The 26,075-nt window shown below is 54.7% G+C and overlaps 2 protein-coding genes and 1 long non-coding RNA gene across 14 annotated transcripts in view; 1 reads left to right on the top strand and 2 right to left on the bottom strand.

The window, feature by feature from the left end:
* The window catches only part of TNRC18 (trinucleotide repeat containing 18), a 56,942-nt gene extending 54,195 nt beyond the window's left edge, over positions 1–2,747 (bottom strand). For 5 of the 6 annotated variants that reach the window (XM_064673193.1, XM_064673189.1, XM_064673191.1 and 2 more), the window contains exons 1-2: positions 2,499–2,747; positions 780–1,180 (exon numbers count right to left, since the gene is read on the bottom strand). In XM_064673193.1, coding sequence (XP_064529263.1) covers positions 780–981 — 202 coding nt within the window. In that variant the 5' untranslated portion in view covers positions 982–1,180; positions 2,499–2,747. The remainder of the gene's footprint in view (positions 1–779; positions 1,181–2,498) is intronic. The other variant, XM_064673188.1, reaches the window with a different exon arrangement.
* Positions 2,748–4,031: 1,284 nt separating this feature from the next.
* LOC135423210 (uncharacterized) lies at positions 4,032–24,139 on the bottom strand. 7 transcript variants are annotated; one of them, XR_010434742.1, is made up of 8 exons: positions 24,085–24,139; positions 22,498–23,981; positions 21,943–22,266; positions 21,127–21,194; positions 20,276–20,459; positions 16,111–18,437; positions 12,473–12,634; positions 4,032–4,141 (listed from the first exon to the last, which is right to left on the bottom strand). XR_010434742.1 is itself a non-coding variant. In XM_064673218.1 (6 exons), the coding sequence occupies exons 1-6, from the start codon at positions 22,042–22,044 to the stop codon at positions 4,064–4,066; spliced, it is 642 nt and encodes a 213-aa protein (XP_064529288.1). In that variant the 5' UTR covers positions 22,045–22,059; the 3' UTR covers positions 4,032–4,063. The 7 variants fall into 7 exon arrangements, 1 of the variants encoding a protein (XP_064529288.1); XR_010434741.1 differs by lacking the exons at positions 22,498–23,981; positions 24,085–24,139 and adding an exon at positions 10,991–11,096 and having other exon boundaries at positions 16,111–16,256; positions 18,374–18,437; positions 21,943–22,059; XR_010434740.1 differs by lacking the exons at positions 22,498–23,981; positions 24,085–24,139 and having other exon boundaries at positions 16,111–16,256; positions 18,374–18,437; positions 21,943–22,059.
* Positions 4,983–15,315, top strand: LOC135423213 (uncharacterized). Its single transcript, XR_010434748.1, has 2 exons — positions 4,983–5,412; positions 9,397–15,315. It is a non-coding gene; the product is annotated as an uncharacterized LOC135423213 (long non-coding RNA).
* Positions 24,140–26,075: the final 1,936 nt, after the last annotated feature.

Genomic DNA, 26,075 nt, shown 5'->3' on the forward strand with positions numbered 1-26,075 from the left:
TTCTTTTAAATGGAGAGGAAGCCGTGGAGCTGGCAGAGGATGAAGCGCGTTGAGAAGAAAACAAATATAAGGAGGGAACAGTCTCTGCATGGAAGCTTTGCTTGCGAGATTAAGAAATAAAAACCATCGAGAAAAGAAAGAAAAAAAAATAAAAAAAAAAAGGGAAAAAAAACACCAAAAGCGGCGGTGCCGGCAGCGCTGCCCAGAGGCAGCGGGACCGCGGCGGGGCTCGGGCTGCACCGGGCAAGAAATCACCAAAACTGCTCCCATTTTACCCCTTTTTCCCAGCCCAAGGATGTTTTCTCTGCCGGGCAGGGAAGCACCACGTCGGACAGCGCAGCTCCGTCCCTCCGCGCCCCGGTCTGCGCCTCTCCCAGCCTTCCCGAAAATCGGATTTATTCCCCGGATTTATTCCGCAGACGACTCGGCGGGGATTTTCCTCAGTGCCAACAAAACCGCGCGCTAGGACAGGGGATTCTTATCGGCTAGCCACGATTCTTCCCCCATCCCCTTATTTTTTCCTGCATTCCCTTATTTTTTTCGCTATCCCCCTGGTTTTTTTCCTATTTTTCCCGCATTCCCCTGTTTTTCTTCTAAATCAAAAGCACGCGAAGCAGCGGGGGGAAAACACGCCAAAAAGCTGCGAGCGTAGAAATACATGATTATTATTACAATTATTATATTTTTTGGAGGGGGGGGGGGTTTGAAGCCCGGACCCGCGGCCGCGGAGGGGAGCGAGGGAAGGCGCGGGGGGTACCGGGGGGTCCGCGGAGCCTTACCCGGGTGCGAGTGGAGGCTGATGCCCGATGCGAGGAATTTCCCGGGCTGGAGGGCGGCGGGGAGCCCGGCGGCCATGGGCCCGGCGGCGGGGGCCAGGCGGCCGGTGGCTCCCAGGCGGTGGCTCTCCATGGCCAGCCCGGAGAGCAGCGGAGGGGGGCCGTGCACCGAGCGGGGGGGCCCGAAATCTCGGCCATCCATCATCCACTCGCCGGCTTCACGGAGTCTCCCGGATCGCTGTCGGTGCCCGCCACCGCCTTCCCCCCCCACCCCCCCCGCCCCCCAGCCCCCTCCTCCTCCTCCTCCTCCCCCAAAAAATCAGATGGTTTTCAAAAATAAGGCGTCCAAGCGTCCCATGGCGCGGTGCAGGGAGCCAGCCCCGGCGCGGCGGTCTCGGCGCTGCCTGCAAGGGATAAAAAAAAGGGGGAATGCGTTGAGACGACATGCCCCGACACCCCCCCTGCTCACAGCCACCCCCAAAAATACACACACACACACCCACACACCCCCAAACCCCACCCTCACCTTCCCGGGGTGTGGGGGAGAGAAGGGGGAAGAAGCGGAGAAAAAAAAAAACCAAAAATTAAGGAAAACTTGTGGCAAAACGCGAGGACAAAAAAAAAAAAAAGTAAAAGTATTTAAAAATAATATTTTACCAATTTAATTTTTTTTTGGAAGAGTTACGTTTGTCACGGCCACAGCCCCGGCCGGGCCGGGGAGCGCCCGCAGCCCGGCTCCGGCGGGACCGACCGGCGGGGACGCGGCAGCGCGCAGGGAAACAAACCCAAAAATCCCAGAACAGCAAAAAATAAACACCCAGATCTTCCTTTTCTTTCTTCCTATTTTTTTCCCCGTCTTTTTCCCTTTTTTTTTTTTTTTTTTACATTTTTCCCCTTTTTTTGTCTTCCCCCGCCGCGGGCTCCGGCGCCGGCATCGCTCCCGCAGCCCCGTTTCTCGGTTCTTTTTTACCCCCCATTCCCAAGGCTCCAAAACCACCGCCTGGGTTTGTTGTCTTTATTTTTTTTCTCTTTTTTCTTTTTCCACTTTTCCCAGAGCCGCTTTCACTCAGGAAAACAACACACGTATTATTATCGCTTCCTGGCAGAGCGAAAAAAAAAATATAAAAATATATAAAATTATCTATATTTGTACTTGCAGCCTGATGAAAGGCTCCACTCGCCCGCCGCGTTTTGCACCGGGACAGCGAGAAATAATAAACACTCCGGGGATAAAGTGGGGGTTCTCCTCCGAAAGTGCCCCCCAAAGCGCTGCCGGAGCCCCGGGAGCCGCCGCTTCGTCCCCGCCGCCCGTCCCGGCTCCCGGGCGAGCGCTCCGGAGCGGGGGAGGGATGATCGAAAAAAAAAAAAAAGAACCACAAAAGAAAGAAGGAAAGAAGGGAGAAACGCGAAATTGTGACTAAAGCCTCGCAGCTTTGTTTTGGTTGGGTTTGGGGTTTGTTTGGGTGTTTTTTTAGTTATTTTTGGGTGAATTTTATAACTAACTCAGCCCTGCCTGCGTGGCTGCGCGGGGCGAGCCTCACCCCGCGGGGCTGCGGGAGCGGCCTGATCGCGGCTGGGAAGTGATGAAATAATTGGGGAAAACGGCTAAAAAAGGGGCAAAAAGAGGCGCGGGATGGGGCGGGCGGGGGGGGTGGGGGGGTCGGAGCGGGGCCGGGGCCGCCGCCCCAGGGTCGGGGTGGCGGGTCCGGGCACGGGTCCTACCTCAGGCCGCCTGTTCGCGGGGCATGGCGGCGGCGCGGGGCTGGCGCGGGGGGTGCCGGCTCGCCGCCCTGCCCGCCGCCCGGCTCCTCCGCTCCTCCGCTCCGCTCCTCAGGGGCAGCAGCGCGGCAGCGACGCGGTGGCGGCCGCGCCATGGAGCGGCGGGGCCCCGCCGAGCTGCGGCATCACCTCCCCTCACACACACACAGACACACCACACTCACTCACTCACACACACACCGCCCCCCCCCCCGCCTGCTTCCCGGGCCGGCCCCGCGCGCGCGGCTTCGGCGGCGCTTAAGGGGAAGAAAAAAAAAAAAAAAAGGATAAAAAAAATTAGGGAGTAAAAAAAAAAAAAAATTAAAAAAAAAGAAGGGGGGGGAGAGAACGCGAGCGCGGGGCGGGAGGGAGGGGAAAGAACCGGGGCGGGGGGGGAAAGGGGAGGAGGGGAAAAACGGCGGCGGCGGGGCCATGAAACACGCATTGTTCTCGGCGCGGCGGGGGCGGGCCCGCCGCCTGCCCGCGCCTCCTCATTGGCTGGCCGGGCTGCCGCTCAGCGGCGGGTAAACAGGCGGCCGTTTCCAGGCTCCCCCCGCTCGCCCCGCCCCCGGCGCTCCCGCTGCTGTTTCGAGGCTCCCCCCGCGCTCCCGCCCGGCGCGGGCGGGCGGGTGAGGGGGAGCGGCCGCGGGTCCCCCCGCTCCGAGCGGGGCTGGGCGGGAGGGGGGAACACCCCGCGACCCCCTTTATTATCTGCGGGGGTTAAATCCTTCATCCCGCCCGGGAGGGGCTGAGGGGGAAGTGCCGCCGGGCCCTCTCCCACGGCCCCGCCGCGGACAAAGCGGCCTTTCAGGGCCGGGGGGGAGCGGGGGAGGGTCCCGTGTCCTCCTCGCGGGCTCCGCCCCCCAAAAAAAATTCAAAAATAGGGTGAAAAGAGAGGCTGGGGGAGGAGACACACACACACTCCCCCCCCCGGATTTGGGGGGGCTGCCCCCCCAACGCTGCCCGCCGGCCACACCAACTTTTACTTTTCTTTGCCTTTTTTTCCCCCTATTTTAATTTATTTTCCCTTTTTCTTCTATTTTTAGTTTATTTTTCCCTTTGCACCCCTCGCCGAGCACCCCCCGTAGGGGGGGACACCCCTTCGCTGGCTCGCCACCCCCACCCCCCAGAACCTCCCAACCCACCCCCCGTTTCCTTACTTAATTAAACAAAAATCGGCTTTTATAACGAAAAAGGGGAGGAGGGGAAAATCTAATTTAATCCGGTATAAATTAAAAGTAGTAATAATAATAAAGCGTTCCCCCCACACCCCTCCCGATGGAGTTTTAAAACAGGAGTTTCGAGGCGCCCACCGGGACATCGGCCAGAAAACGGGAGAAACAGCCCCAAAAATCGGCCCCCGACCCCCCATTCCACCCGCTCCGGCACTTTTCTGCTTATTTTTAATCGTTTTAAGCAAAATCGGAGCCGAGTTCGTCGAAAAGCTCTCACGCTGCGCAAGGCGCTGGTTTAACGCGAAAACAACAACAATAATAATAATATATATATATTTATGTTTTTATTTATATCTACGAGCAAAACTGCGTCACAGGCGAGAGCTCAAACCCCGCTGCTTCCAGAGGGAGGGCGCTCCTTTTCCCAGTCTCCTTTAGCAAACCAAAAAAAAAAAAGAAAAAGTGGGGGGGAATTGGGGGGGTGAGGGAGAAAGAAGAAAGAAAGAAAAAAAAAAAGATATTAATGGTTTGCTCGCTTTTATGTGGCTTTAAAAGCATATTTTATAAATGTTTAATGCCTTCACGCCCGGACCTCCCCGCCGCTGTCCCCGGGCCGGGGGGTTGGCATGTCATAAATCAGGGAAATGCTAATAAAAAATAAAAAAAAAAAAACAGGCTCGGGCGGGGCGGGGGGGGGCGGACCCCCCCTCCCTGCAGCTCCAGCCCTTCCTCCTCCTCCTCCTCCTCCTCCTCCCCTTCCCCCGACCGGGAGCCATCTTGTAGCAGCAGCTCCTGGTTGGGGCATCGCTGCTGCAAAACACCGAGCCGACCCCCTCTCCAAAAAAAAAAAAAAAGCCCCCCCATCTAATACACATTTTTTAAATTATTATTACTATTATTATCGTTATTGTTATTATTCCCTCCCGGGCGCGGTGCTGCGGGCCCGCGCACCATTTTCCCACCGTTTTCCACATCTAATCCCAGCCCCCTTCTTTTCTCCCCTTTATTACCCCCCAGTAGGGACACCCCCCCTCGCAACTCGGGATGGGGGGGGGAACACCCCCATGGGGCGCTGCGAATATCCCATGGAATTTGGGCGGGGGGGGTGGGGTGGCGGCCGCTCCCACATTCTCCCTGCAAAGCTTTGCCGCAAACGGCGCTTTCTCCAAAAATACCCATTTTTGTTAAAAATAATATCGGGGCGGGAGGGGGGGAGGGGGGAAAGGGGAGGGTGTCCAGTGAGAAGCCGCACCGCGTTGTCCCTCTTCCCATCCCTTCATCCCGATCCCGGTGCCCCGGGCTCCCGGCAGGTTCCCACGGTGCCGCCCGCCCCCGGGCCGCCCCTCGCCCCCCCCCCCCCGGGGAGGGGGCACCCCCGCCCGCCCTGCGCGCCCGGCTCCGCTCCTCCGTCTCTCCGGCTGTGCTTTTTCCTTAATTTTCTTTATTTTCCATCCCCCCCCTTTTTATTCTCAATTTTTTCTCTTTTTTTTTGTTTGTTTGTTTTGGTTTGCTTGTTTTGTTTTGTTTTGGCGGTTTTGTTTTTTTCCCCTCTTTTTTTTTTCCATTTGTTTCCTCTCTTCGCCCCCCGGACGAACACGAAATTCCCTATGGCCGCCCTCCGTCCCCGCAAGAGGCAGTGGAGCCCTGCGGAGCTCACAGCCCCCAGCCCCGCACCGGGCATTGTCCCCCCTCCCGGCATTCAGGTAGGACGGGGGGGGTGGGAATCTGGGATGGAGCGGGGGACTGTCTGGAAACGTGGGAGGCAAAGCAAACTGATACCTCCCAACCCCGTTTTGGGGGGCTGCCAAGGTTTGGGGGAGGGGGGACACACCCCCTCATCGCCAACCCAGCGCTCAACTTCGCACCCGCGGTCTGGGCACAAACCCCGCTGGACCCCCATCCCCATCTGGTGGGACCCCCCCCAAAATCCCCTTTTTACCCCAATAAACCCCCCCGTGCTCCCCATCCACAGCCGGGGGGTGCTGTGCATCCCTTCCGCCCGCCGTTTTTAACGTGCTTACTACACGTTTCCAGGGTGTTTTTGGAGCTATATTTAAAGCGTGCAGTCAGTGGCTGGATTTAGAAATCCAGGCATAAATCACATTAAAACACGGACGGCGACGATCCCAACGCGTCGGCAAAAAAGCTTTGCCCTGATTTCATTCCTTCCCCACATCTTAAAAGCAGAACCAAGTCCGACAGCGGGGTCCCTTCCCCCCAAAGAAAACCCCCAGATAAAAACCCCCAATAAAATGCTGTGGGGACAGAGGTGGGATCTGAAGGCAAGGGGGTCCCTGCTGGGGTTTACTCCAACGAATTCATGGGGATTTATTCATCGTCGGGGGTTTGGTTAATTCCAAAGCTTGGGGTCTCTCCCCACCCCAGCCCCTTGCCTGCAAGGAAAGAGCTGCCATCCACGGGGAAGGGGGGCTGTGGGGTGGAGGGTCCCCATGAGAAGATCCCCAGGGAAACAGCTCGGGAACCGAGCGAGGAATTTCTGATTAATGACCAGAGCAGCTCGGGATTTTGTTTTTCTCCATAAATCCTGGCTGATTATAAACCCCTGTGCTCAGCCTGGCTGTGGGCTTTGCATGGGGTGGGGGGAGCCCAAGAAATTCTCCACTCCCCCTCCCAGGGCCTGTACTCAAACTGGGCAGCAGCTGGAGGCTGCAGCATCCTCCCACCGTCCCAGCTCTGCTTCCATTGCCCCACCGGAGCAGGGAAGAAGGGAGAAGGGCTGGGGGGTGCACAGGGATGTGGTTGGTGCCCCCCACTCCCCAGTTCACAGCAGTTCTGGGGTTTGTAAAGCCGAACATCCCCCAAACCACAGTCTGATTTTCAAGTCCAAATAAAGTCTGATGTCTTTTTTTTTGCCTTGTCCAGCACAGGAGGGTGGGTGTGTAGGCACAATCCCATCCTGTTTTCCTGCTCTGCCACCTGCACGCTCCCTTTCCCCTCAAAATCCCAAACTGGGACCCCTGGTGCCAGGACCTGCCCGGTGCTGGGTGCCCTTTGCTTTTCATAACCTCCACCAAACCCCTGGTACCGGGATTTTGTCACAGTTAAACTGGATCTTGGATACATCAGGTTGGGTTTGGCTTTTTTTCCCCCTTTTACACGATAATAAGCTTTTTTCATCCAAGATCAGGGGGAAAAAATAGGCAAGGAGGAGGGCTGACCTGCACAACCCATAGAGAGCTTTGAGAGGAGCACGAACCCCAAAGCTGTAATTACTGCCTGTGTTTTTTGGCTACGAACCGGCTGCTAAATTGGTCGTAAGGCACAGAAACGGCAGCTACACCTTTCGGTGGAAAAAACATGGTTTAGTGGAGGAACATGCATGGGAAACCTCCCCAAAACTGCAGTCCCCATATAACAGCCCAGTATTACACGTTCTGCATTCAAGAGTTTAAAACAATCCTCCACCCAGGTGAACAGGAACGCTGAGCCCCGAATGACAAGACCTTCTACATCAACAGAGTAAATTGGGGATTTTTCCCTTGATCTACCAGCTGTATCAAAAATACCCTCCTGGATGCAGGACACGGGCGAGCGAGAGGCAGGAGCATGTGCTATTTTGAGGTTCAATATAAAATAGATACCCTTGGCTTCAGCAGTTCTCCGTAGCCCGGCCCACAGGAGCTGCAGGTACTTTCGTATGCATACAAAACATTTTAAAATGGAAAATATTCACAGCTGCTCTCGCCTTTTTGACAGGGGGGAAGGAATCGTGGGGCATGTTAAGGAGATATTAAAAGCTGTGGTTTGAAGCTCCTAAAGCATTTACTCAGCGGGAGAGCCAGAGAAAGAAGTTTAGAAGTTAACTGCATACTTGTGTGCCTTTGCTCTGTCCTTCTTAAAATTCACCTCTCCTATCTGCTTCTAATTTAAACAAGCAGAGCCCTCCAGGAACTGGAAAATCCAGATTTGCAGCATCTCCCAGGGAAAGACGATTTCCTACGTGCCCCCCCAGCACGAGGGTCCTGCTGAAGGTTAAGCTCATGAGTGCCTTTGGTTTTGCACCGAGTTAATCTCCTCCCAAAATAAAAGACCTGGGGAATGCTGGTGAAAACTGCACTGATGTTGCCAGCTGGTCCCTGGTTTAGTCCCATCCCTCTTCCAGAGCCAGGCATGGATTTCACCACCACTGCAGGCATTGAATGCCCATCCCCACACCGTGCCCTGTCCTGCTTCAGCTTCCCCTTCTGAAAACAGGGTAAACCCATCCACCTCCCCGGGGTGCATTATCGTGGCTTAAAATTAACACTCGAAAATGTATTTTCAAATCCCTTCATGAGAGGCACCAGAAGCACTAGGTGTTAGCAGAGTAGATCTTTCACCTTTTAACAGCTGTTAATTGCCATTAAACCCAAACATGCACAGCTTTATTGGAACAGCGTCCGAATTTCCATGTCGTGTTGCAAAGCCTGTGCCCGCCCTCAGCTGTGCTCTCTGGCACGTGCCAGCTGCCTCGACAAGGTGTGACGGATAAATCCTGCCTCTCTGGTAGTCTTCCTGTGCACTGGGACCCATTTTGGGGTCTCCTGATGCCAGGCTCTTTCCTTTGCCCTCCCCACTGTGCTGTGAGTCCTTAGCACCAGACCTGCCGTCACTGCACGGAACTCCAACACCCCCTCCCTGACTCGCAGCAGAGAAGTAGATGGGATGCAAAACCCGTTCCCAAAAATACCCCAAAGAAGCAAGCAGGAGCCTGCCTGCAAGGAACTGGGTCCCTAAGGCTGAATCCGGCCCGCAGCTGCCAGGAAAAGCACGTGCTGGGTGTCACAGGGATGGGAATAGCCCGCTGTGACAAACGGGAGTAAATCAAAGTCATCAACAGGCAGGGCTGGGGCAAGGCTGCCAGCACTGCCCTCCCTGTAGCCACCACTCTGGGGGAGTCCCTTCCCTGCTCTCTTTGGGGTCTGTTGAATCAGCCCCATCCACAGCATCCCTCCATCACCCTGGGACTGCCCTATGGAACAGCCAAGTGCCAGGCAGAGGAGAAGCCCTTGGTGTTCTGGCAAGAGTTTTCCCCGAGTCCAGGAAGCTGCTGGCTCCTCACAGGTACTTTATGCACCCCCAAACAACCAAACCCAGCTGGGAGTGCCTGCACCGGGTACCAAACTGCTAAAACACATGAGATAGATTCAGCAGGGCAGGAGGGGAAGAAGAATCTGTGGCTCCGAGCATCTTGTCAGACCCCAATGTTTCCCCCCCAAGCCCCAGCACAAGGAGGGGTGTCCATGGCTGGCTCCCAGGGCTATCCCATCTCTTTTCCCATCACCCCAGTCCTCTGCAAGGGGGAAGGGGCAGTTGGACAAAACAAGCCATTTCTGCTCCACAAAGCTTGTCAGCCAGCGGCTCTGGGCTTATAATTATTATTTCCTTAAAGACGAGCCGAGCAGCTATAGACAAAAAAGCCCCCTCTTGTCGGAGCTGGAATTTGATGTCCTAACGACTGTTTTTGTACCGTGCCTGTTAGAGGAAAGAGCTCGGCAGGAGGGGGAAAGAGAGATTTAATTATAGAGCTGCATTGTGATTTTGCACACATAGCTGGCTGTTGTAATCAGGTTACAAGTGTATCTGATTTTCTTCCCTCCCCTCCCTCTTCCTCCTCTTTCTCTCTCGTCTTTTTTTTTTCTTTTTTTTTTCCCCTCCCCCTTTTTCCTTTCGTTGGTCCAAATTAGTTGCTTATGTTTGGGTGTTGCAGAGACGAGCTGTTATTTGCCTGCACTGAAGATCTTGATCAAGGGAACAATGTTTCTAAGGATCCTCAGCAGCTCTTTGCTGGAGGAAGCCAATGGTTCCCAGCTCCACCAGAAACCCCCCCTGGGCTGTGCCAGGCACTTGCATCCCACCATCCAGGGGCTCCCACCACCACGATAAGGACGGACACCCATATATACATATATATATATATATATATATATCTCTGCCCCAACTCCCCCATGCTCCCCACAAAATTCCTTCACATCCAGGATTCCCTCAATAAATTGAGGCTTATGAAGAAGAAGAGAAGCTCGATTTACCTCCACTGGAGCAAGAGAAAGGAAAGAGAGGAGAAAAGAAACCTTTTTAAAAGAAACTTTATATTTTCCTATCTGAGTCAAGTGATGCCGCACTGGGATTGGGGACTGTTGTTGGGTTCATTTAAGAATCTATTGTTGTCCATGTGAATTCTTTTTTACATTTCAAATAACAGGATTATTTCCCCAGGGGGTAATATCCTGTAATTTGAACACAATAATGGGAATAAATTACTTACTTAGAACTAATAACGACAGCCTGATTCCAATATATATAGGAACTGTAACAGCTTTGGTTAGTTAAAGTGTAATTGTGTCGACGGATGACATTTTCTTTCAAAGGAATCTGAATGACTTTTAATTAAATTTGCTGGGGGTGGGGAAGAGAGGGAGAGATACACTGGGAGATCTCGGCTGCCGAGGCTGCGGCGGGTCCCAGCCCCGGTGCCCCAAGCTGAGCTCAGCCCCGAGCAAACCCAGCCCTGGCTGCAGTTTCCAAACCAAGCACAAAACAGGGAAGAAGGAAACCAGCGCCAAAGCCCATGGCCCAGGGATGGAGGGATGGTGGGATGGAGGAATGGAGGGGGTAGAGAGGATGAAGAGGGGTAGAAGGGATAGAAGGATGGAGCCCAGCCCACTTCCTGAGCTCCATCCTGGCAGAGGGCAGGGCAATGCCCATATCCTGCCCTGGGCACCCCTGCACTGCCTCTGCCTGTGCTGGGGAATGGAGGAGCTGATGGGGGCACCAGCAGCCAGGCAAGGAGGCTCTGCTGCTCTTGTTGGAGCCATGAAATCACAGAATGGGTTGGGTTGGAAGGGACCATAAAGACTACTTCAGGGTGTCCCATGGGCAGGGACACCTTCCACTATCCCAGGTTGCTCAAGTCCCATCCAACCTGACCTTAAACAGTCCCAGGGATGAGGCAGCCACAGCTTCCCTGGGGAACCTGTGTAAGTGCCTCACCACCCTCACAGGGAGGAATTTCTCCCCAGTATCTCATCTAATGCTGCCCTCTGGCACTGGGAAGCCATTCTCCCTTTTCCTGTCCTTCCAGGCCCTTGTCCAAGTCCCTCTCCAGCTCTTGGAGCCCCTTTAGGCACTGCAAGGGGCTTTAAGGTCTCCCCAGAACTTTCTCCTCTCCAGGCTGAACAACCCCAACTCCCAATATTGCCACCTCAGCCCAGGGGTCCCTCAGGGAAGGCAGCTCTGCCCGAGGAGGACCTGCACCAGCAGCTCTCCATCCCAGCTCCTCACCCCAGAACTCCCCTGCAAGCCCTGGGCTCTGCATGTCTCCTCACCACTGCCTTCATTGCCAACCACTCCTCAGGTTTATTTCTGAATCAGCAGCACGAGAGGTTCCCTTCAAAGGCAAAAAAAAAAAAGAAAAAAAAAAAAAGGGATCTTTCAGCTGCAGCGCTGCAGAAAGCCAAGTTCCTGCCCCGAAATATGTCGGAGAGGAGCTGTGTGCTGCTGCCAGTGGCTCCAGCCTCCTCCAGGACTCATTTTCCTCTGTTTATCTTGAAAATATTTCTGTGCTGAGGTCCCACCCCGTGCGGCGGAGCCCTGCGAGGCCGCCTCCAGCCTCACACACGGCCTCTTGTTTATCCACAGCCAGTTTTACAAATAGCTTATTAAGCCCAGAGGTCTGTTTGCTGGAGGAAAACCTCACGGAGCAGCTCCTGCAGCCCCCCCTCCGAGGCTCCTGCCAGCTGCGCCCCCTCCCAAAACCCCTCTGACATGCACCGAGTGGCTCAGGCCTCTGTGGCTGCAGACAAATGTCTGCTGGGTTTGGGAATCGCTCATGACATAATAAAATAACCAGTGTGCTGGTGGAGGAGGTCCCACCACCCTCGTCCTCTCCCTGCTCCCAGGGTCGATATCCCGTCTGGGATTTTGGCATGGCACGGCGATGCCGTGGCACTGCCAGCTCTGGTTTGTGGGACCCTGCAGTGGCAGCTGCCGGGTAGATTTTGCCTTTTGTAAGACCCTTCTGCAAGGGGCTGCTGGTTTGGGGGGGGGGGAGTTGCAGAGGTTCAGATTGCAGGGAGTAATATTTTGGGGGCTGCTGAATTGGTTGTGCTTTGGAAGTTGCTGAAAACATGCCCAGACCCAGAGAGCTGACGACAGTTGGATGCTGCGTACAGTGGTCCTGGCAGGAGCCCAGTGGGACCATGCCTCAGATTCCCTCCTGTGCCTCTGCTGCCCACCCAGCCCCAGGATCCCCAGGTGGGAGCTGGGATGGAGGGTTTCAGCCCACAGCAAACAGTGTCAGGGATGTCCCACAGGGCTCAAGCCCAGCCATGGGCACCTCTGTGTCCACAGAGTCCAGCAAACACGTGCCTGAGCACCTCTGTCCCTGCTGCCACCTCTGCCCTGGGCAGGAGCCCGGCTGTGCCCAATCCCCAGTGCCCCAGCACCACAGCTTGGGATGCCCACCCTGAGCACCCCCTCCCCGAGACCCCCTGAAGCCCCCGAGCACACAGAACCCCATAACACAGCAACATTCATAACCTGGCTGGCAAGATTGAATTACCTGCCCCTGGAAGAATAAAGGAGGCATTCAGCCATTTCTTTAAAGTCCTTTCCCCTGCCAAGGCCAGACACCACGGTGACGGTCGAGCACAGAGGCAGAGAAACACGAGCCCTCACCTCTCCCTCCGAGGGTGACCCCGATCTGCCCCACATCCCCCCCTTCTCCGACCCTTTAACACCCAGGGAAGCACATGCTTTGCTCACCCGTCACGAGCTCCCTTATCTTTTAATAAAACCTTTAAGAGCAGAAGTCAGGCAATGCCGGCACAAAGGCAGCTCAACCTCCTCCCGGGACATTAATCATTTTCTTTGACACGTTTTGCTAATTAGCCAAAGCGTTTGCCTCGACAGGGGAGAAATTGGGGCCTGGGAAAAAAAAAAAAAAAAAAGGAAAAAAACATTACAAGAAGGGGAAGAGGTGGAAAGAGAGGAAGAAATGGGGGAAGAAGGAGTTGACGTCACCCCTGTGCTATCTGGCATCCCTGGGCATCACCTTGCTGGGAGAAAACCCAGTCCCAACCCCATCCCAAGGATTTTGGGGAGCTGTGATCTGTGATACACATTGTACCTTCCCCATCCCACTCCTGGTTTCCCCATTTTGCAGCCACGGAGGGTTATTTGAAACACACTGTTTGGGGGTTTAACTCAGGGCTTTATCTTTTACACGGCTGTTAATCCTCGGGACACATGTTTCCTATCAGCCCTTGATATTTAACATACGATAAGTGTCTTATTAAATCCCAGGAACACTCACCCCAAAACCCAGCCCAGGGGCACCCCAAAGGCAGACTGGGCACCCCAGCTCCAGCACAGGTTTTGGGTGTACAAGATGTTAGACCCAATAGGGAGAGAAATACAGTGGAATGAAGGCTCCTCTACACAGGAATTCAGCCTTTGCGCTGGGTTTTGGCCCCCTGAGTAGTCACTGCTCCCATGAGTGGGGAGAACCACTTGCAATTTTTAAAATATGTTATTTTTAAGGGTTTTTTGGCAATGCTGTGTGACACAGGGATGAACCCATCCCAGGCAGGACTAGCTACTGTCCCAGCATGACTTCCTATTCCAAGAGTCTGACCCAGTTTTCATAGGACCTGATGTTTTTTGGGGGAGAGAGACCATAGAGAGAGCAATCCACAGTGAAATCACTCTAATCCACCACACTGAAAAAATAAAATCCCAAGGAGAAAGCATCACCTGCTCATGCCTCCCCCCAGCCCAGCATGGCAAAATATCAGCTCTTGTCCCATCCCTGAACATCAGCTCTCCATCCCAACTCCTTGGGGAAGGGCAGGACAGAAAACCACACGGCACAATCCTCTTTCCTCCACGAAACCAAGCATAAGGACAACAAAACAGGGTGATAGAGCCCCCCACCCATGGTAAGGACACCCACCCATGGGTGTCCCCTGCCCACAGCAACCATGCCATTCCCATCCACGGGTACGAGAGAGTGGGAGCAGCATCCCAGAGCCACGTCAGTCCTTTGGGGAGCGTTAAAAAAATAAATCACAGCTCTTTGCTCCTCTCCAGCACAAGTTTCTCATTGCTGTGGGATGACACACAACGTCCCCTCCAAAACAACACGCTTTATTATTATTCTGTTTCTAATTTGGGGGTTGGAAATGATTTTCCATCCCAGAATCCAAACCAAACCATTACTCCCCCCCCCCTCGAAAAAAATTACTAATGTGCTTTCCAGAGAGCAGTGGCACGGTCAGTGCTCTGCAAGGAGAGGGTGAAGGTTTGATAAACAGGGATGAGCACCAAGGAATATCCTTCTCCATGCCGGTTTCCAAGAAAAAGCAGTAAAAAAAGCAAATTCAGTTAAATACAGAGCTGGCCCAGACTCCTGCTGTAACCAGCTGGGTCTGGGATGTGCTGGTCCCACTGGGAAAGGGCCGTGCTCCATCCCTGACCTCTGAAGGATTTGGGGAAAAAGAGGTGAAAGGTCAGTATGTGGGAAGCAGCGCAGTGCTGGGGACCTGACACATAAATCAGCATCATTCCCATTTTTGGCTGTTCCAACCCAAATCTACCCATGGATCCTGCTGGCTCCCTGCAAGGCAGCAAGAAGCCAGTGAGGTCCCACTTCTCTCTGTCCTGCCTGGCCTTGGGGACAGTGGGGACACTCAGACCAAGCCAGGCTGAGTCCCCAGCCCTGTCACCCCAGGTTGTGCCACAAGCCTCATGGAGAGCCTTGGGGGGCCCCGTGCAGCCGGCAGCGCTGGCAGACGTGCCGAAACCGGCACGCAAGGAGCTGGTGGAAACCCTCCAAGCCTCCTCCGCCGTTGTATAAGAGCCGCTCGAAAATACTAATCCCCAAAAAATTCAACCCTGGGAGCGTGACCAGGCCGCCTCCCAGGCAGCGTGGTTTGCACAGCCAGCCCTGCACGCATCCAGGGGGGAAAATGCCTTCAGGTGAGCTCTGCAGGAAGGTCGGGGTCCCAAATGTTTTCATACCAATGATCCTCAAAAAAAAAAAAAGAGACAGGCGAGCGAGGCACAGAGGCAGAATCACCCGGCATGCCGAGCGCCGCTGCAAAACAAGTAGTTTTTCCATGAGTCACCAGTGGAAAGACCAGATCAGGCATCCCATGGGTGGGCTTGGCCAGAGCTGGCTCCTCATCCCCACCACGGCTGGGAGGATGTTTGGTGTGGGGATGCTGCATGTGCAGCCCCGCTCACTGCACTGCTCTCAGCCCCCAGCTTTCCTCAGGCTGCTCTGGGGTCACACTGGGATGGATTCAATGGAATCCCCAAGCGTTGGAGGGTCTCAGGATGCGGGGATGCATCCTGGTGGTGTTTAGACATGGCAAGTGGGGTTTAGTCTGTATGAGCAGTGCAGGATTTTCCTGACCTCCCTTTCCCTGAACTGACAGTGCACATGGAGACCCAACATGTGCCCTTCACCGTGGCCTCGGGGCACTTCATTGCTCTGCCGCTGTCCCCTGCACCTCTGGTGTCCCCTAAAACCCTCAGGGAGGGAGGGAGGCAGCGACAGAAGCACAAATAAATAAAGAACTGGTAAAGGAGCACCACGAAACAAACAGGTTTGATTTATCGGTGGCGGGAAGGGGCGAGCGCGATGACAGGCAGCGCAGGAAGTCCCTGGGACCGTAAATCCCAGTGGGAGTGGATAAAGCTTCCATGCGCTGGGTGGGAGGTTACGGGGAGGGCGGCGGGTGAAGTTTAGGGAAACTGGGGTGGGGTGGAGTGTCTTTTCTGGTTTTTAAAAGGGAGGCGATGAGGGGGAGGCGACGCCGCAGCCCCGAGGCAGCGCCCAGGGCAGGGTGCCCGCGGCAGCCCGGGAAGGGACGGGATCGCATCCTCGGGAGGACTGGAGCTCCGTCCCGTCATCACCACCCGCACAATAACAGCAACCCTGGCTGTGTTGTGGGTACAGAAACGGCACGTACTTGTTGCTGGCCGTGTTTCCTGGCAGCCCTAAGGCAGGATTTGGCTGCGCAGGAATTTGGAAGCTGCCTTAAATCCAGAAAGAAATGAGAAAAGGCTGGGAGCGACTTTGTGGGCAGAGTTCAGCTGCAAAGCCCTGCTAGGCAGCGGCTCAGCGCGGGGCCCCGGCCGCGGCCGCCCTCTCCCGACGCACGGCAATAGGGATGAGGTCGGAGACACGGCTGCCGGGGATCGTGTCCTGTTCCATGGGGACATCGAGGAGGGCTCCCTAGCAGTCCCGGACACCACTTCCTTCCTTCCTCTCCCTTCCCTAAAAGCCTCCTTGGCCGCAATGCCCCTCAGCATCCAAACCTCCATCCCAGCTGACCTCACTGAGATGAACCCAATCACAGATAGAGCTGATATGAAATTCCATAAATCCCCCTTACCTCTTCCCTGGAGCTGCCGGTGGCCACTCTCACCTCATGGATGCACTGGCTCAGCTGCAGATGGATGCCAGACTTCACCCTTACCTCGGGGTGGACAGGACAGCAACGGCATTGCTGGGAAGATCCATGGTCAGCAGCCTTGCTTCCTGCTCATTTGGACGGAATCAAGGAGGAAAGGAATGAAAAAGAGGCAGGAGGTGCCAAACACTCTAAAAATCAACAACAAAAATGAAAAGAAATTAAAATTCACCCCAGAGCCTCCTCTGGATAATCAAGAAGGTGCTTCCCTGCCTATGGAACTCTGCACAGGGAGCTGCCCTCATCCAGGGTCGGTGCTGGGGTCACCTCAGCCCCACACCCCTCGTGAGCCCAGCTCTGGCTCTCCATATTCCCAGATTCACTTTCAGGGATCTCTCTGCTGCATCCCAGCTCCTTGTATTTGTGTGAAATTCAGAGTTTCTTAGGAAAAACAAGCCCAGGGCCTGTGATGGGGGATTTACCTGCATCTCTGCTTCCCCAGTGACATCCCTGGGTGGAGAGGGTCCCAGTGATGGATGATTCCCAGCCCTGCATCACCAAAATCCAGATTGCACCTTGTCCTGGAGAGCCAAGGAGGAGCAGCCAAGAGCTTTCCACCACAGTGATTTTTTGTTTCCCTTGGGAGAACGTTTTTAATTACAGGTGCCATTACCCCACGCACTTGGTGTATAAACACGACCTCTGTAGTGGTTTAAATGGACTGAAATCACACACCATCCATTGGGATGAGCAACTGACCTTGCCATTCTGCCAGAAGGAAAGGGAAGCCCAGGTCCAGGGAGCAGAATTTCTGCAAGAGTACCCCAAACCCATCATCTTTGTGTTTCCCAGCTCTCTCCCCCTTCAGGGACAGGGAAAACACAGGACCGGTGCCACATCCCCTGTGAGTCCCTGTATTTGCCTTAAAGGGATTTTCCTGCCTTTTTGCCCCATCTCAAGCACCATCCTTTCCTACAGCACCTGGGACATGACAAACATTGTTCAACACCTAAGGTTTTATATATTAATCCTTTAACTCCCAAACTGGAGCTTGCAGGGGAAAAATCAAGTCTGATGGGAATGGGATTCCAGCCGCAGCACTCCCAGTTTTTCAAGCATCTCATTTGGCTTCTCGAGCCTCATTTTGGGAAGCAAACAGCTTTTCCATACTGGACTGTGCCTCCTGCTGCCTCTCCCTGATGAAGTAGCCCTCAAACATTGTGGAAAGGGCTTGGCTTTGCTTTGGTGGAAAGCTGCTTTCTCGATAAAACCTCAAAAACAAGCTTTCTGTAGGAAAAAATAGATGGTTTAGGATGACTGGGGTTGCTCATCAGGGATTCAGGACTGGCTTTGGCCCCCCCGGCGTGTCCATCAGCTCCCCAAAAAAGCCATTTTTGCTCATTGCTAATAGATCCCTGCAAAGAGGGGAGGGGAAAAAAATTCCCTGCGTGCCCTCACTTATGCACAGACAAGGAAATGTCGTTAAACTAAACCAAACAAACGAATCCAGAGGCAAAGAGAAAAATCACATTATCCCAAATCATAAATCCCGGAGAGGGGTATTTACAGGCTGAATTGCCAAGTGCATTGGAACTGCAGAGCACCCGAAGAGCAGATAGCCATAAAGGCAGACAACGGCCCTGGAAAAAATGCTTTGATTAGGATCTGGGCAGCATTCAGCCCAGATGTTCATTTGTCAATGGAAGAGGGATGGGGGGGAGGTGAGAAAGGCTTTAAATTAATCTTTACAACTAGAAAGGAGCTTGTAATACACACCATATGGGGAGCCACGTCCCTGGAGCCCCCTCGCCTCCCCCTAGCCCGGCGTGTTCGGAGCCAGGCTGGGACCCTCCGGCCGGAGCGTGTCCTCCTCCTTCACCCCCTTGTTTTCTCCATGCACCAAACACCCCGTGAACCCAAAACCCTTCCACATGTGCTTTTTTTTACCGCGAACAAAACAAACTGCAATTTTTCTTATAACACCAGATCTCTTCTATTATTCCCCCCCCCCCCATTCCCCAGACCCAGATACCTGCTCCCCACTCCTTCCAATATCCACATGTGGTTTCTTTTTAACCCTTCCAAGATGCTGGCGGTAGTGGTGGTGGGGGGGGGAGGGTTGTGTGTGGAGAGGAGGGACGAGGCTGTTTATTAAATGCCAACCATTCAAATTAATTCCCCTAATGGACTCGCCGACATCATGGTGTGCATTTAAATGAACGCTTTGTCATATTTCATAGCCAACCTGCAGCTCTCTGCAGAGCAAACCTGCTGGAAAGCTGGGAACAGCAGCAATGACAGCGACAAACCTATGGAGAGATAAATAAGAATTAAATACAAATCCCAAATGCAACACAGGGGTGACAAGAGAGCCCAGGAAGCCCTTGGAAATTTGGAGGTGGGGTGCAAGCAAGACCCTAGGCAAGGCAGAAAGAGCTGTGTGATGGCAGTGGGACCTTCTTTTCCACACAGGAGGAGGAAAAACCTTTTTGCTGCTGGGGCAGGAGGGATCAGAGACCCCTTGCCTGGAGTAGAGACCCCTTGCCCAGACCAGCACAAAGCCACTGCTTCCCAGCTGGAGTCTGGGCTGTCCCTTCCACCAAAGCCCCACCACAGCAGGGACCAGCCCCAGCTACCCCTGCTCAGCTGCAGGGACCTGGTGAGGAGGCAAACCCCCTACATCCTGCACCCTCAGCCAGTGCACCCCCTGGACCACTGATCTGGGGGCTGACAGTGGAGCTGCCTGGCCAGCATCCCTCCCCACAGCACGGGCTGGGATGCTGAATCCCAACCCCTCCTTGGCAAGCTGTTACCGAACATCCCAGCTCCTGGCAGAGCATCCCTGCTGCTCCTGAGTAAACAGGCCTTCCCCTCCCCAGCACCCCCAGCCACAGGTTACTCACCTTGGCTCCAGCTTCAAGAGCTCCCAGTCCTTTCATCAGCCCGATGGAAAGTCGGTGCACACACACACACACACACAGACACACCCCGTGTGCTGCAAGGACCAGCTACCTCCTGCTCACAACCTCTCCTCCCATCCTGTTCCCTCTCTTCCCCCACCTTTAAGAGCTGCTGGAGGGATTTTGAAGGTCACTGAAGACCAGTGGGCCAAGAAAGTAAAAATCATGGAATCACAGAGTGGTTTGAGTTGGAAGGAATCCCAAAGATCATCTAATTCCAACTCCCTGTCATGGGCAGGGACACCTTCCATTATCCCAGGTTGCTCAAACCCTCATCCAAGCTGACCTTGGACACTTCCAGGGATGGGGCAGTCACAGCTTCTCTGGGCAACCTGTGCCAGTGGCTCACCACCCTCACAGGGAAGAATTTCTTCCCAAAAATCAAATCTAATCCAGCACTGTTTGCAGAAGGTTCTCATTTAGGGAAACATCTGGAGTCAGCACTTCTCCCTCAGAGGGCAGCAAAGGGTTCAGAGGACACCAGCCCTCATGCTGGGGAGGAAGAGGAGGAGGAAGGAGCCCATTTGCCTGGTCCCCCAGGGAAGGGACAGGTTTCTGCTTGGTGTCTGTTACCTGGTCTGGAGAGAGCAAGGCTCCATCCCCTGGAATCCCAACCAGGAGAACAGCCCCTACAGGTCACAAAGCCTTGGGCACCAAGCAAGTGTTGGCAATGCTCAAGGGCCCTCCAAAGGGACAACTGGGTTTGGCTGAAGGACCCTGAGGACCCAAGGGAACAGGAGGGATGCTTCTGGTCCACTGGGCTGTGGGCAAGTAGGGAAAGGGGCTTACGGAGGGACAGCACACTTGGGGGGGCACCCTGCTGTCACAGCAAAGGCAGGGGATGTCACTCCCTTTTCCAGGTCCTCCTGGACCTTCTCCCAGGTCCTCTCAGGGTTGCAAGGCAGGAACATCCCCTCAAACAGCAACACGTGGGGTGCAAGCTAAACCTTTCCTGGGGGCTTGCAGGTGAGGAAGGGTCCCATTCCATCCCACCCCACCCCGGCAGGTCCAGGCTGCGGTGACACTGGGCTGCAGTGACATCTGCTGGGCTCCCTCTCGGGGACCCCCCAGCCCGGGCTGGCCACAGCCCCTCTGGCCCTGCACAGCCCCACCCCCAAGCAGGACCCGCTCCCACGCTGAGCCCAGAGCCTCCAGCCAGGGCTCCGTGTTTCCAGCCCTGAGCCCACCTTGAACCTCTCCAGCTCCTGTTCAGACACCTCAACACCACATCCCTCACTGCCAGCTCCATGGAAAGCCCCCAGATCACCGCAGCTAGAGGAGAGGGGCAGCACCCCCCAGCCCCCACACTCCCTCGGGAGGAGTCCCAGGGGTGGTCTCCATGCTTCTGAAGAGACCAAAGAGCTGAAAAACCTGCATTAAGAGAGAAAATGCACAAATTAGGAGTGGGGGTAGGGATTGGAGGAGGGGAGGGAGTTGTTTATCTAGAGCTGATTTTGATTTTCCTCTTTCAAATATCAGCAGGATGCTGAGCCTCGCCTCGTTATGCAAATAGAAGCAATTAGAGCTCACCCAGGCTCTGCCCACGTGATGGTTTATGGCACTCGCAGAAATCCTTCCTGCTGCATGAGAGGAATAACAACACCTCCCCGTGCCCACTCCAGCCCTGCCATGGCCAGGGACATGGGAAGGCTGGGAACGGGAGCCCTGGAGCTGCAACAACTCACCTCCCATAGCCACCCCCGGGCCTTCCAAAGTCCTCAGAGAAGGACTTTTCCAAGGAAAAATCTCCCCCTCTTCCATGGAGAAACTAACTGACCAACAGCAAGCCCCCACCGGCTCTTGGGATGGGACAGGAGGACAGATGGAGGGGGAGAGAGCATCACTGGGAGGCAATGCCAGAACCTTTTTCTCCACCAAGCCACCAAGTCAGCCCCCAGCAGGACATCTGGGACTCGGGTCTGAGCGGATGCACTTTGCTGAACTCCAGCAGAAAAGAGGCAAAGCAAAAAGTCCTAAATTCCCTGAACTGGGTTTAAAAAGTACAGAAAACTCCCACACACACCACCCCCAGTCCCACCTTGCCTGCAGGAGGAGGTGGCTCCAGCCCCCATCCGGCACTTCGCCTCCCCAGGGCCACGCGCCGACCTGCAGGGACCAGACACGGGAGCGTAAATCAGGCTGGGCTCCCATAAATCCATCACCTCCCTCCTGATTTACATCCAGGTAGCCGGGAGGATTTACTTGCAGTACCTGCCTCGAGTTTCCCACCCCCAGAGGAGCAGAGGGGAAAGAAAAAAAGACAGGCTCTTTCAGTATTGATCTTGCTCCTAAATCTCTTTTTTTTTTCCCTTTCTTCTTTGGATGCAAATGGAGATTGATGAGCCCAGGCCAGCGGCTCCTCACCTCTGAGGGCCATTTCTCTCTGTTCCTGGGGGGAGGAGTGGGCAGAGGGATGCCCACAAGCCCACAGAGGCCATCACCCCATCATCTGTGGGCAGGAGAGAGCTCCCAGCACCTGGCTCAATGTGGAGGTACTTGCTGAGGACTGGGATAAGGGACACCTTCATGGATGGAGCGGGATGAGGGACATCATCACAAATCAGTTTCTCAGTAGTACGTCATCTAAGCCAGCAAGCATCCCAGAGCAACTCTCCAGCCTGCATCCCTGTTCTGACACCATCCCCAACTCCATCTCTGCACCAGCTGCTCTTTCCAGGGCAGGAAAGGGGTGGGAAGCGCAGCCAGGGAGCCCTTTCCATCTCCCCAAACAAGAGACACTCCACCTCATATAGTGAGGAGAGATGGAATTCTGCAGCCGCAGGATGGTTTGGCATTAAGACCCTCATAACCCACCCCGAAGGTTGCCAGTGTGACCCAAAGCTTTAGGAATTACCCAGGCACCCAGCAGCGGGAGCTGCAGGCAGCAGGAGCAGGCAGGGAGCTGGGAAAGGGTTGAGTCAGCACCCGGAGAGTCGCCCCCAGCCAGGCCATTCATCAGGCAAAGGCTGGGAAGGAGCTTTTCTTCCGTAGCAGGGCCAGGCAAATAATTCACAGCGGATAAATAATTCACCGGGAGTTTAGCCGCCCTCTGGCAGCGGATTGCCTGGGAGCTCTTAGCAATTATCCCGTATTTACTTGCGATCCTGAATTTTCAGTTGAATTATTCAGACAAGTCATTGCTGGGGCTGAGGAGAAGCCCGGGGAAAGGAGGCGATACCTGCAACGACAGGAAAAATCACCGTCAGGACGAGTCGGTGGCCGCGGAGGACGCGGTGCTGTTGCGATTGTTCAGCGTCTGCAGTGCCAGCGGTACCCGGCACCGCGGCCGGAGGCGACGCAGGAGCGAGGGGATGGATGTGGGGTAGGCACCGGATCGTTGGGTTTCCACCACCCCCCTCCATTTCCAGCCAAGAGCCCCCCAGACATCCCTGTGTTTTCTGTTTCCTACCAGCAAATTCCGCTGCCTGAGGAAGAGGAGACAGAGGAGAGGCAGCGCGAGCAGAATAAATTCAGATTTCTGTTCGGATGAACGTCTCCCAAATTGTTTTAATGAGGAATCTCCCTGGTTCTCCCGGCAGCAGGGATGCTCAGCAGCTCCTCTGCAGCCACATAAGCCCACGTGGTGGGGACACCCACATGTGTCTTAACTCATCCGGAGTCATCAGCTGAGGGCTTGGCCTCTGCGTCCCACAGCAAACCAGAGCTGGCCTGCAAAGACACACAGAGATGGGTTTTTGGGGGGGAAAAAGAATAAAAATACTCAATTCAAGCAAAAAAGAAATTTTCTTGAAGGACAAAGCAATGCTTCCAGCAGAGCAGAAGAGGTGCAGGGACACAGAGAATGTCACAGAGAGTGAGGCTTCTCAGGCTCCGACCGCTGGATGTGCTCCGGCTCCCGGAGGGGTTTGGCTCTTCCTTCCAGAACAGAAGATTCTCCACAGCAGTGAAAGCACCAGCTTCTGGCCCTTGCCCAGGCAGCTCCATCTGCTCTTCACGCCCAGGAGAAGAGACTGATGAAGGAGAAGACTCAAGACCAGGTTGGATGGGGCTTTGAGTAACCTGGTCTAGTGGAAGGTGTCCCTGCCCATGGCAGGGGGTTGGAACAAGGTGATCTTTACGGTCCCTTCCAACCCAAACTGTTCCGGGATTCTCTGAAGACTCAGACCGTGCAAGGCAGCCTGGCACCTTCCCCAAGACACAGCCATGGATCCTCAGCCAGCAGTTGGGCTGGAATCTCTCTTCAACATGAAGATGCCGTTGGAAGTGACAGGACCCTGAACCTCCCACCTGCAGAGAGAAATTTGGCAGGTCACTCCTGAAAACACCCAGATGGACTGAAGAGTCTAATAATAATAATAAAATAAAGTGTAATTTCATAGTTGGATATTTTTAACACCGTCTTGTGATTTTAAGGGTTTAACTCACATTTACCCCTCAGGGCTGGCAGTGACTGTCCCAGCAGCATGACCAAGTGTCCTTGTCCCTTCCCATGGTGGGAAGCAGCTTTGGCAGAGCTGGCAGCTACTCTCCTGCCTTTCCAAGCCACTCCAGGCACACACAATGCCCAGGGAACACAGCAAATACCTCTCCCCTCTCCTTTGGAGGGATGTGTCCCAGCCCACAGTGCCACAGTCCCCATGCATGGCACAAAGCACCCCCCTGAGCCAGGAGCTTTGGCAAATTCCCATCCTCACTGACTGAGGCTCCTGAATTAACAAACCTCTCTCTCCATGAGCCAACTGCTACAGGCTCTGGATCAATGGAATAGGTAAAAAAGAAGAAAAGTGAAATAAATTTGCATGATGGATCCCTGACGGATGTTTGATTCCACAAAAGGAACACGTCTCCTCTGGCTGGGCTGAGATCCTCAGCAATAACAACCCTTCCTCCTGTTTTTTCTTGAATTGCCAGTCATGCATTTAAAATTATTTTCTGAAAAAGAAAGAAAAAAAAGTGACCACCTCAGGAGATGCTGACTCGGAGGCACGGTCCCATGGGGAGGCGTATGGGAAAGAGGGAGACACCAGAACCACACCAGCTGCTTTCTGGGCTGCCAGGAAGATGAAGCCCACAGGAGGGTTCTCCCACTGGGATCCCTTCCTGAACACCTCCCCAGGGTGGAGGCTCCCACTGATGCCAGAGGGTGCCAGGGGATCTGCTTCAGCGCTGACAGGAACTGCAGCCAGGCACTGACACATAAATATATCATCCTGGAAAGAGCCCACAGTGGATCAGGGAGCAGCCCACAATCACGAGAAGACCTGCTCCATCCCATCCCATCCCATAATCCCATCCCATCCCATCCCGTCCCACCCTGTGGGAGCTGGCTTGCCAGGAATCCCCTGTGTCAGCACTTCACCAGTGATAAATAAGGGAGAAATGTGGCAGCTCTGGCCCCAGGATCTGCCAGGTTTCTCCCTAAGAGAGGTAAAATGAGGGCTCTGGAGATGCCAGTGCTTGCCAAGACTCCCCCCTCTGCCACCACCAGCTCAGGGGTGACAGTGAGGGTGCCCGGAGCCCTCTGCCCCTGGAGGAGAGGATGGGGCACAGTGAGGCACCCTGACACCCCCAGGATGGAGGGAGAAACACAAACAACAAAAAAGAATTTTTATACAAAAAACCAGATAGATCCATCCCAGCTGATGTGAGAGGATAGGAAAGGGAGTAGGGGAGAAAAGCAGCAGCTGGGATTTCAGAGAACAATGTGAGGAGAAAGAAGAAAGAGGGAGGAAGATGAGTGCGGTTGTCAGCCCTTTTCAGGGGGAGGGCAGAAGGAAAGTCAGTGATCAGCCAGATCTGAAACCAGACGAAACTATTTCCACATGCCTATAAAACCCTGAGCGTGGAGGGTTTGCAGGGCTCTGGGGCCCCCACGCTGCCTCTAAAACAAACCAGAGGAGCTGGGAAGCTCACTTGGGCAGGAGCTGGGATGTGGAAGGGAACACAGTGATGGCATCTGACCTTTCCTTCCTCATCATCCTCCCCTTCATTGCCTGCCACAGCTCACCCCCCCCAGCATTGCTTGGTCTGCGTCAAAGGGACTCATGGAAAACCAACTGGCAGTGCAGGCATTGCTAAGTGGGGCTGGTGATGCTCATGGGTGTCCCACGTGGGTCTGAGAGCTGAGAACCTCAGTCATCTCTCATGACTTTGGTGGGCTCCAGCATTTGGGATCGGGGATTGAAGGGCTGGAAGCATCCCTGATGCCATGAGGCAGCCTCTCCCCAGGGAGCCTGGTGGTGGGAACATTTTCATCTTTGGATGAAAGAGACCTGCTCCCACCTGTGTCCCACAGTGCAGTGACCTGGGCTGAGCCTTTCCCTCGCCCACGGCTTAGTCATGGAGCCCTAACACTCCACGCAGTTGCTGGGATGTGGCCAGAGGGGGAAGCAGCTGCCGCCCTGCGCTGCTATAAATCACCGCGCCAAAAGCACAGCACCCACCTCCCCATTCCCCGGCTGTAAATCTGCAGGAGCAGGAACTGGAGCTGCTTATCAGGAGAGGCCACATCGCTCCCCAACCCGGCTCAGCCCTCGTGCTGCCCACGTGGGATTCCTGGGGGGAGGAAGAGGATGCTGGGTTACCATTAACTGCCAGCAGCGCCCGCAGCCTTATCGGCCAGGCAGCGCCTTCCCTGCCCCTGCTGAGTTCTGCTCCCCAGGGCTCGCTCCCACGCTCGGGGCAATCACCACCTCCATGGCTCCCATACAGGAACCACCAGCTCTGGGCTGTGAACAGAGCCAAGCAAACTCTCAGCACATCCCCAAGCACGTGAGTCCTCAGCTCTCCCTGGAGCTGTGTCTGTTCCTGCATCTTCACACCCTTCCTGCCACTTGGGTGGACAATGGCCAAGACCCAATTCCTGTCCCTCAGCCTGGAGGGAACCTCTTCATCCTCTCCTGTTTGCTCAACAAGCATGAGGACTGGACAACTGCAATGTTTTGCTCTTTGTTGTAAGAGTTTAAGAAATCTTGGACACCTCAATCCTACAGAAACCTCCTGTTCTGGGGGGTACAGGAGCCAGAA

Source organism: Pseudopipra pipra, chromosome 16 (genome assembly GCF_036250125.1).
Source record: "Pseudopipra pipra isolate bDixPip1 chromosome 16, bDixPip1.hap1, whole genome shotgun sequence".
NCBI lineage: Eukaryota > Metazoa > Chordata > Aves > Passeriformes > Pipridae > Pseudopipra > Pseudopipra pipra.